Raw genomic sequence first — 11,505 nt, 5'->3', positions numbered from 1 at the left:
AGTTAGGGTCATTAGTTCCTACCTCTTCAATTTGCAAATGGCTCTATCAGAATCCAAGTTCAAATTTGGTAAGAAATCTTCAAGCTGGAAGTTTTATTCCATGTCTCTCATGCCATCCGGCACATTTTCTGGCTTTAATAACAGAGTCGCTGTATACTGGACTTATTGGAGCTGATGAATTCACTCTTTGAGGCTATGGTTGTCAGTACTTCTGAAATTTGTGTGTGGCGACTTCCGATGCTGGATGTGAGGGATCCCAGCTCCAGGGTTCCCTCTGAACATCTAGGTATCTAATTTATGTCATGAAAAAGTTAGTCAGTCAGTATGTTTAGTTTTGTACATTCTTTAAATGTATGACTTTGGCCATAACCTATAGATTGGCCAAATTTGTGAAAATAATTAATTTAAAATATTCTATATTGAAAACTGCTCACAGCCTGTGACACTTCCATTAGCTGCTGTGTCAAAGTATGCCTCTTAGTTCCCACTTTTGGCAAACAGGAAGCTAGGAGTGCACCGTTGAAGGATTGACTCCTGTTGCGTTCCAGTACACAGCGACTTTATGGTACTAAGTGCTTTTAATTTGACTGCTACATCATTACTTAAGGGGTTTTCTTTTTCTGATTGGTGAAACCATGGAATTCCACCGATCGCCATTTTGGTACGAAATTGCCTGCAATCAGTCGGGAGTTTAAGAACCACTTTCCACCAATGTAAACAATTGGATTTGTTCCCCACTTTAAACCTTTTCTGCAATGACACTGCAACAGTGCTAATATATACTCAATGTACCAGCATTAACTCCTTTTCTGCCATAATTAAAGTACAAGGAAAAATAACACATAGAAATACTACGCAATGCAATACCTAGGTGACAGTGACAATGCCGAGTAGAATCAGCAGACTCAACGGCAGGAGGCGCAAAATACCCACGATATCTTGTTGGTTTGCTTATTTTTGGCCTGAGATCTGGCTGAAGTAAGGTTAGATTATCCACCAGTGGACAGGTGAATTGAAAGTACCGGAGAAATCTCTGGTGCTCCAAGCGGTTGATTAGTGGTACTTATCTATATCTTAATTTTTGACCGAGTTATGATAGGTCAAATTGGACCTATTTTCAAGAAATCATAACTCCGGTTCAAATTATCATAAAGAGAACAATAAAACGGGAAAATTTATCTAATAGTAAGCACTTTTAAGTAAAAATCACAGAAATCACTTCAAACTAATTTTCAGGGGGATTTCGGACCCCCAAATACGTCGGTTCAAAGGTCATACGATTTTCCCGCGAAAGGAGACAATTTCCCCATGCCTGATTTAGGCCTGAATCAGTCCATCATGGAGGGTATGCTTGAGCTCATACTGAGGTATTACAGGTGGAAGGAATTTGTTTTGTAGAATCATCAGTATGAGGGACTTGTATGTTTTTCAGGGAATCAAGAGAACTTTTAGGGACAGGCGCTAGAGAGGCTATGAAGATAGATGGGACTTTAGCCCTTGTGGGTTAGTGGAAGAGGGGTGAGAGGAAAAGGGGGGGAGAAAAGCTTTGGTCAAGATTCTTTATCTACATTCGTTAGTTTGCCTCTTAGCTTTTTGGAACAATACTTTATCAACTCCTCATTTGTTTGTATCAGCGTGCAATTGGTATTTTTGTTTTGTTCCATTTTTTACAGCATGTGAAAACCACACTGTGGAGTGTATTGGACCATTTTTCTTTCAACATGTGAGTGCATTGAATGCAGATGCTGAAAGCAAACTTAAGCGGTTGAAAAAAAGTATAAGAGGTGGTTCCAGTGAGGATATTGACTGTTTAGAATTTGAAGATGACGTCAGCTACCTTAAAAGTTTGGACCCTCTAAAATGGAAAGTAAGCATTTCTCAAGTTCTCTTTTTACTTTGCAGCACCACTTTTGAAGAATTCTGAAGCATTCTGATTTAGCCTAGAAATGATGGAACAACGTCTTTGATCATAATTTGCTGAAGCACTGCAGTGCAAAAGTGCAGAACCTAATGATGTGCAGATTGAGAAAGACAGGATGGCAATCTTACTCTCAGCAAAGGGACACTAAAAATTTGGAACTTTTCAGTGGCGCAAACATGGTGTGATTTACAAAATCAATGTAGAGGGGTCCTCTAAATCATTAACTTGATTACAAAGTGAGAAACCCTTGGAAAGTGAATCTCTTGTTCTTGTAAGTTTCCTTTTGTCAGTGTCAAAGTATTTATCAATTGATTTTCCTCTTTTTTTTTTCTTTCTCAGGAGCAAGATCACTACCACGTTTTGGGTCTTAAGAAACTCAGATACAAGGCCTCAGAAAATGATATAAAATTAGCATGTAAGTATACATTTTTGTATCAAGCTCTTTTTCAATTTGAGTCTACATTTTTTCAAAGATTTCTTTTTCAAGTATTTTTTTAAGAAACCTTTGAGTGCCTCTGATTGCTCTCATGTGATCTATTTTAAGAACTTGAACCTGGTAAACCTAGCAGGAGTTAAATGCTTTCTGAAAAATTCTTATACGCAATATCCTTAGACAGCTAGGAACTTTTAAAATTTAAAAATACTTGTTACTTTACTCAAGTATCTACTAGCTTTTTTTCACTGAATTCTTCCTTCATGGCAATAATAAGCAAAATCTAGTGGTAAAGAAAATGTTGCTTTCCATCAGAACCGTTATTACATAATCAAGTATGCTTCCCATCGAACCTGCTTAATTCAATGGTAAACTCTGAAAGATGAATTGCTGCTTATGATCGTTTCATTGTAAATTGAACATAGAATCCATATCGGAAATTTCCTTCCCATCCCTGGTTAAAGTGTCTGATAACCTATGTAATGCATATCTTTTGTCAAGGTGCAATTTCCCCAAGGCCAAACCTTGCCCCTTTTTAGTCGCTTATCGAAAGGTTTCGCCGAAGGTGCCCGAGAAATGTCCATACTTTCAGGCTAAGTCACAGAGAAAATTTTACAGCAATCAAGTGGTAGCATCTTAAGGATTTAGATTGTTCCTCTTTTGTCTAAAATTGCCAAATTTCATTTCTGATAATTTACCCATGGTTTTGTATTGTATAGCAGTCAACTGTGACCAAAAAGTCAAGAACCCATACTGATGCCTTTCGGCTCAAGCCACTGTTGAAAATTCACGGTTTAGTAGCGTATAGCAACCGAACGTGGCCTTTAAAGTCTCATATTATTAAATATAATAATAATTTATCATACTTTTTAGCATGGATAAGTTCAGGGACATCATTCCTATTGATTTATTAACTTGGTTTTCAATCGTTTTGCCCTAAGCTGTTAATAACCCACGGCGACACGACTATTCCTCATATCGTGAAATCTCCCATGAACTACCCCTGCTCTGACTGTAAGAAGCAGATTTTTGGTTCACCCTGAAGTGAGTATCCTATTCAGAATCCTGTCTTTTCCTTTCAAATGAAGTTTCTAGCTTCCATAATGTTGAGTCGTCAACACCCTAAATGTCATTTAGCTTCCTCTGCTGTTTCTAGATCGCAAAATGGTATTGAAGCACCATCCGGACAAACGAGTAGCAGCCGGTGAAACTGTCAATAGAGATGAAGATTACTTTCTGTGCATTACGAAAGCATATGAAACATTGGGAGATAAAAAAGCAAGAAAAGCATATGATTCTGTTGATCCCACCATTGATGATAAAATCCCCTCTGATAATGCCAACTCCAGGGAGAACTTCTTTAAGGTAAGCTGTAAGTCTTCTTTTTTGCAGCCTCCCCTTTCGTCCATCCTAGAATTTCCAGTGTTGGTCCTAATTGTTTGAATTTGATTCATCTGTTCCATTTAACATTTAAAAAGTAAACCCTTTTTTCATTTGATATGACCATGGTACACGGACTTTTCGTCCACAATTTTTTGGTCCACAGTTCTAAAGCCCACACTATTGTTAAGTCCATTACTGAAACGTCCACTAAGTTAAGTCCACAATTAATGTAAAGTCCACTAAAATCAAATTCAAAATTTATTTAATGTCCACCTACCATTCTTTTTGTTTTACAATAAGATTTAAAATAGTTTTACATTATACAGGGTTATCCAAAAGTCACTGACCACCCCAATAACTTTTTTCCAAATTGAGATAGAAGTTTGAAACTTTTGCAATGTTCCTCGGTGAAAAGTAGGAACTTTTTGGTCCCTCAAAATTTTTGGGGGGCGGCCCACCCTTAGGGGGGTGGGGGCTAACTTTGTTTTTTCAAATAGCAACCCCCCCTTTGTGATACCTCATTCGGAATATAATAAGAAAAAGAAAATTTTTGGCGCAAACCGCAAATCAAAATGTTGATTTTTGACAAAATGGCGGCCGGTCAAAGTTCAAAATGGCGGAAATCTGACATCTCCGATGTTTATTGACGGATTGGCGTGAAACTCGGAATCTGGGGGTTTTTCGAGACAAGTAAAACGATTCTGGCATTGATTTTCCGGAAAAGTCGGTCCTTTTCAAAATGGCGGCCTAGAGCGGGAAGTGGATGTTTAGGCTGCTTATCGTTGGATTTGCATGTAACTTAGTATCCGGGGGTATTTCGGTACGAGTAGACCGAATCTTTCATTGGATATCTGAAATTCCGACAAATTTCAAAATGGCGGCGGAAAATGGTGGGAAATCAGTATTACGACTGTTTACCGATGGATTTGAATGAAATTCGATATCCTCGTGGTTTTTAGCTCGATAAAAAGGAATCTTTCATTAGATTTTTGAAATGCTAAATAATCGTTTTCGAATTTCATGCAAATTCATCGGTAAACAGTCGTAAAACTGATTTCCCGCCATTTTTCCGCCGCCATTTTGAAATTTGTCGGAATTTCAGATATCCAATGAAAGATTCGGTCTACTCGTACCGAAATACCCCCGGATACTAACAAGGGGAACTTACGGACCTGCCGCCTCCGATTGGGCTGAATTTTTTTTTACAGACTCTATGGACCAATTCTAGAGGTCAATTTGAGCCGTTTTCCCGAATCCCGCGCAATAGGAAGGGCGTAAAAAATCCCAAAACTTGCGTTTTCGGCGTGTGATTTGGTCGTGCGGCGCGTGGCAACACTGAAGCAGCCTCTAGTACCGCTTTATCGGCCTGAAGGTTTCAGCGGAGTCCGGAGCCCTACTGCACACGTACTGGTTCCATGATAGTGATGTCTCGGGTTCGATCCTCGACTTTTTATTTTCCGCATGATCACGTAACATTTTATTTTTAATTCTTCATCCGCATTTATAAATCAAGCAGTTCCGATCACTATCCCCCTCCCTTCATTTTACGTACATTTTCCCCCGATATTTATTCACATTGGCCACATATAATCGTATGAAACTTCATTGATATAAATTAATGAATTAAAAAGCAAAGGGCTAAAATAATGTGTTTCTTGGTGACCCTTGCCTGCACATGGGTTTGGGGTTGCTCTTCGATTTATTTACACATTACATATTTTTCCAGGAAAACATTTGAAGATAATGTAGTAACAAATAAGGTTTTCTTTTGCTTTTTAATTCATTAATTTATATCAATGAAGTTTCATACGATTATATGTGGCCAATGTGAATAAATATCGGGGGGAAATGTACGTAAAATGAGGGAGGGGGGGATAGTGATCGGAACTGCTTGATTTATAAATGCGGATGAAGAATTAAAAATAAAATGTTACGTGATCATGCGGAAAATAAAAAGTCGAGGATCGAACCCGGGACATCACTATCATGGAACCAGTACGTGTGCAGTAGGGCTCCGGACTTCGCTGAAAACCTTCCGGCCGATAAAGCGGTACTAGAGGCTGCTTCAGTGTTGCCACGCGCCGCACGACCAAATCACACGCCGAAAACGCAACTTTTGGGAATTTTTTACGCCCTTCCTATTGCGCATTCGGAGGAAACGGCTCAAATTGACCTCTAGAATTGGTCCATAGAGTCTGTAAAAAAAAATTCAGCCCAATCGGAGGCGGCAGGTCCGTAAGTTCCCCTTGTAAGTTACATACAAATCCAACGATAAGCAGCCTAAATATCCACTTCCGCTCTAGGCCGCCATTTTGACCCCCGCCACTTTGAAAAGGACTAACTTTTCTGGAAAACCAATGCCAGAATCGTTTTACTTGTTTCGAAAAACTCCCAGATTCCGAGTTTCACGCCAATCCGTCAATAAACAACGGAGATGTCAGATTTCCGCCATTTTGAACTTTGACGGCCGCCAGTTTGTCAAAAATCAACATTTTGACTTGCGGTTTGCGCCAAAAATTTTCTTTTTTCATTATCTTTCGAATGAGTTATCACAAAGGGGAGGGGGTTGCCATTTGAAAAAAAACAAAGTTAGCCCCCGCCCCCTTAGGAGGGGGCCGCCCCCCAAAATTTTGGGGGGACCAAAAAGTTCCTACTTTAGACCGAGGAACATTGCCAAAGTTTCAAACTTCTATCTCAATTTGGAAAAAAGTTATTGGGGTGGTCAGTGACTTTTGGATAACCCTGTATGAATGAAATTATATGGAAAAAGGCTTTACTTTCAATGTAGAACTTGAATTTTAATGTGTATGACCACATAATAACTAGTTAAGAACTTTCAATTTTGACTGCATCTGTTACTGAAAAATGTTTAATTTGGCATTGGAGCGTTTCCGAGGCTCCCGCTTCGGTTTTCATCTTATCGTATCCGTAGAGTGTACTCATGAACATATGTTTTTTTCTGCTCGTTGAGTCTGTTCTCTTTCATGACTTGATTCATGAATCAAATGTTTTTAAGAATGAAGGTAGTAGTAGTATGCATTTATTTTTGAGGTGGTTCCTGTCATTTAAATGAGAAGAAAAAAATGTGCACCTAACATGTCCACAATTTGGACAATTTTGGACCTATTCATGGTTGGACATTGAATCATGTGGACTTAATAAAGACTGGACTTATCGTTTAGTGGACATAAATAGCGGTAGACATTTATTTAATGGACGAAAGGTAGGTGGACATAAAGTCCTGGAAGCATATGACCTTCAAGTTTGAAGCTCCTCTGTAAAAACTCTTGATCCTATATTAGGCGTTGAAGGGAAAACACTATTTTTGGAGGTTTTGTTGTACCCATTTGGTAAACGTAGCAGCTCTTACCTCTCTCTTATTTTTGGGCAATTACATGTGCCATAAACTTGAAACCGCTCAATTTTCCCCATCATTTGCAACTTGGTGGATACATAGTTCTGATCTCCCTAGTAACGGATTGGGCCATATCAGACTTCAAAAGTGGTGCGTCTGGCCACTGCGCCCCCCGAAAACGAAAATAAGCGTGTTTGAAATCGCACAGAAGTACCACTTTTCGGCTCCTGAAAAGTACTTCGACGTTCTTCCCTAACCTCTATATTGTACACTTGTATAGTTTGGGTACATGTTAACTTAGTTCTAGCCCGGCAGACGAATTCGAGTTCATGCGGCCGATCTGCAGAACCCGAAAATGGCCCTTTCGTGCGATGAAATCGAACAAAAAAGCCAATTTTTGGCTCCTAAAAAGTGCTTTGACGTCGTTCCCTAGCCTTTATATTTTACGCACGTATAGTTAGGGTACATATTAACTTACCTACTTCTTATTCTTGTTTACAATCAAGAGTCAGACCGTTTCTCCCATCTCCTACCAACGCATTGTCAAAGCTCCTGTACACAAGCCCTCCATACAGATTTGTGAAAACAAGTTGGATGAGCCAGTCAGAGGCCAGTCGGTCTGATGTCCACACTTGTTTTTTTTCTATCATAGATGGGGCAATAAATCAACATAATAAAGTCAGGTGTAAATAAAGTATCAATTTTCCAAACATACAGGAGCTCAGGGCCCATGAAATTCAGAGTCCTCGGGGTCGATTACCGGGGAAACCGTCTTTTTCTGGAGAATCGACGTCAATTTTGTGACCAAAGAGGAATCTTGAGAAATTTTTGGAGGGGGCGAAGCCCTCCTCCTCAGGGGATTACTTCCTGCCGTTCAGAGGGGTCAATTAGAAATCTTGGGGGTCACTTAAGATGTAAATGTGTTCTGCTCCGCAATTTGCATGCAATCAATTTGCGATTCGGAAAGGAGCCCTGATTATTAAAATTGGGCCCCCCGTTTACTCCCCAAGGGGGACTAGAGGAGCTTCGGGACCATGAAATTTGGATTTCTCGGGGTCGATTACCTGGTAACCCGTCTTTTTCTGGAGAATCTACGTCAGTTTTGAGACCAAAGAGAAATTATGGAGGGAGGTACTGTCCGCCTCTTTAGGGGGTCTCTTTTGGGCCTTAGATGGGCCGATTTTGGATTTTTAGGGGTCAATTTCACGTGAAATTTTCCGTGCTTTTCAATTCTGATGCGACTTATCCGCAGTTCGGTCGGGAACCGTGACTTTTAGCATCGTGACCCCCCTTTACCCCCTAACGGGGGGGGGGGTGGGTGGGTTTCGGGACCACGGGGGGATCCTTGGGGTCGATTCCCTATTCAACCCTGCGGTCCCCGACTTCGTACGACCTAAAACAACCGAGAAAAAGGCCTGGTACGGGTGGTCTGAAACACCCTGTATGTAGGATATGTTATGAATGGCAAAATAAATGAGTGTCAAACCTACTGGTAGAGATTGGAAAAATATACAACTTAACATAAGTGCAGGTAATGTTGAGAAAAGAAGGCAATACATGGATTCGTATTGCTTGATTTTTCCAACTTTTATTCTCATCCTGAGAGGACATGGAAATCAAAATCACAGACACGCTGAGGAGCACCAAAATGAGATTACGCACATATTCAAGTTCAATCTGGAGCTCCTCATCTCAGGTGCAGTGAGAGTGAAAGTTTTTGGAACATACTTGGGAAATTAAAGTTCTTCTGTTTAATACTTCACACTTTTTGTTCTGAAGTTCAAACTCAATGCTCTCTCTGAACTATCTACCATGCTTGTTTCTCTTTTTTCAGGTTTTTAAGCCTGTTTTTGACAGAAATGCTCATTGGTCAGAAATATTACCTGTGCCTAGCCTTGGAGGTCCCACCGATTCTAGAAGTAAAGTAGAAAAATTCTACAATTTCTGGTTCAACTTTCAGTCGTGGCGTGAGTTTTCTTATTATGATGAAGAAGAAAAGGATAAAGGCCATGAGTATGTTAATTTTATTTGTTGTTGCCTTGCTTTAACAGTTTTCTATCACACCCCTTGGAACAATTTTCGTTCCAACATTTTTCTAGCACTCTGTCTTTCAAAGAGAATTAGTTAAAAAAGCCCCAGGAATTTGCCCTGTTTTTCTACAACCTTAACATGATCAAGCAAGGAGTCTGATTGATGACAGAAATTGCCATCATGCTTGATTTAAAGAATATCTTCTGCTTTGGGTGAAGGAAAATCACTATAAATCGGCCAGAATCAGGAATACTAAAAGTAACTCAATAGTAGAATAGTGCTGGGTCCACACTAGTCTGAGGATTTCAAAAATTCCCCCTCAAAATAATACTTTCTCTAGGTGCAAGGAGCTTAATTGATTCTTTTCTGAAGGTGCTCTGGTTTTACTGCAATGGGTCACTAAACCTTGTGTATTTTATTTAATATTCTATAAGTACCATGTGAGTAGATTACATGGTGATATATTCCGTGTTTTTGGAGCCAAAATCCTAGAAAAACCTGCTTTTAAGAGGACCGAAGACTTGAAGGAATTTAAAACGCACCGGAATGGCGGGACAATGATAGAAGTGATGTACTGCAGCGGTCAGATCGTCATCTCCTCTCATGCTAATTAAAATAAATCGTATTTCATTGTGGAATTCTGGCTTGTTTACGACGGATAACATAAATGAAATTTGATTCTTTGACTCTGAAGATATAGTTCTGAATTTTCTGTTGTTTTAATAAATGAGGAGTAGAATAACATTTAACAAGAGCTGTAGAAACCCGCGCTCGCTTCTGATTGGTGCCCGATGACATCATTTGATTCGGCGCAAAACCGGGCCGTTTTAAAGGAGGGGTATCAATAAGGGCCTTTTTTGCGCCCCGCCCCCCTAGAATCTGGGATTTTATGCGGGTTTTCCAAGTTTACTCAATGTAGTTTACAGAAATAAGCATGATTTGGTCCATAGACCACTGGGTACTTGTTAAACGGTTGCCTGAACATACGTCTGCAGGCGCATTTGAGCAAAAATGCGTGTTTTTCTATCTCTCGGAGGCTTTTTTGACACGGAGCGCATCGTCTAACTAAAATGAGCTTTTGATATGTTATCAAGGAGGCTTTATGACACATTTTAACCCTAGTTTGGTTTTAGTTGGATGATGCGCTCATTGTTTAAAAAAACGATAGAAGAAACAACTTAATCAGCCCGAAACACTCTCAAAGAAACAACTTAAATCGGGACTGAGGCCGCAAATAATATAAAGAACACATACAATAAAATGAAAAGCCTGGGACGTTTCGCATGGATCACACCTGCATATTCTACCGGCAAAAACAAAGAAAATTAGAAAGAAGGACACTATGAGCCTTACCGCTGGTTTTGTAAGACCGGGAGTGCAACCAAAATAAACGAGCAAGTGCAACTTGAAACAAAGCACATCGAAACAGAGATTACTTAGGTGCTCCAGCTCCATCTAGGCCCAAAAGGAAGATCATCTAGGTGATGATAATTGCTACTGAGTCCATCCACATCAGCGCGGTAATTACAAACTTAATTTCTATTTTTGAGGATGTGGAACGAGAGATAAGGAGCATAGTAAGAAGCTTGAAAGGAAAATTGAGTTCGACAAATTAATTTCGTTACCATTTGTGCCATATTTGTCGGAAAATGTATCCAAAATTTTTATTAAATACAGATTTTCTGTTGTGCACACTGAGTACAACAGCCTTAGTTTTCTTCTGTCTAAGTTAAAAGTGAAAATTGAAAAGGACCAGATGGCGGGTGTAGTGTATTACATTCCATGCGGAGATTGTGAAACGGAGTACATTGGGCGGACGAAACAAACTTTGAGCAAAGGATTGTCCTCACATTGATACAATAAAGCGGTAAAAACGGATGATGAATGAACGAAAAAAATGATGAATTTAAAAATGGACAAGGGACCCCGCCAAAACGTTCCAAATAATGTAAAACCATAGGTTGTAGAACGATTTTGCATTTGCTCAACATTCAGAGGTCCCGACGGACCCTCAAAATCGCAAAATTTGGCAAATTATCTCAGGTTTCTCAAAGAGTTCTAATTGATAAATTTATTCGTAACTGGGCAAAACCTAACCTAAAATGCACCCCATCCTCCACCTAAAGCCCCTTCTCCCTTAACATTCCAATATAAATACATTCTTTATAAACTATGCTATTTTGGTGGTGAACAAAGATCGAAAGTATCATTGGTTAACACAGATGTAAATATTAATGTTCCAGGGTAGTTTTTAGCGCCGAGTCCGAAAATCTCATGAGTCTATTTTAACACGTATTGTCTTAAGAGATCATTAAGAAACATAGGTAAAATAGCTCTTCTGACATAACGGGTGTTTCAGACCACCCGTCCACTATCTTTTTC

The 11,505-nt window shown here is 39.6% G+C and overlaps 1 protein-coding gene across 1 annotated transcript in view; it reads left to right on the top strand.

The window, feature by feature from the left end:
- Positions 1-222: 222 nt before the first annotated feature.
- The window catches only part of LOC109033313 (dnaJ homolog subfamily C member 2), a gene marked incomplete at its 3' end in the record, with an annotated part of 28,149 nt that continues 16,866 nt past the window's right edge, over positions 223-11,505 (top strand). Inside the window, 5 exon segments of the mRNA XM_072306014.1 lie at positions 223-286; positions 1,674-1,867; positions 2,261-2,336; positions 3,511-3,719; positions 8,927-9,105. Of these exon segments, the coding sequence (XP_072162115.1) occupies positions 238-286; positions 1,674-1,867; positions 2,261-2,336; positions 3,511-3,719; positions 8,927-9,105 (707 nt within the window).

Source organism: Bemisia tabaci, unplaced genomic scaffold (assembly GCF_918797505.1).
Source record: "Bemisia tabaci unplaced genomic scaffold, PGI_BMITA_v3".
NCBI lineage: Eukaryota > Metazoa > Arthropoda > Insecta > Hemiptera > Aleyrodidae > Bemisia > Bemisia tabaci.
Note: the sequence above shows the minus strand (reverse complement) of the source record. Positions and strands in the feature narration are given on the sequence as shown.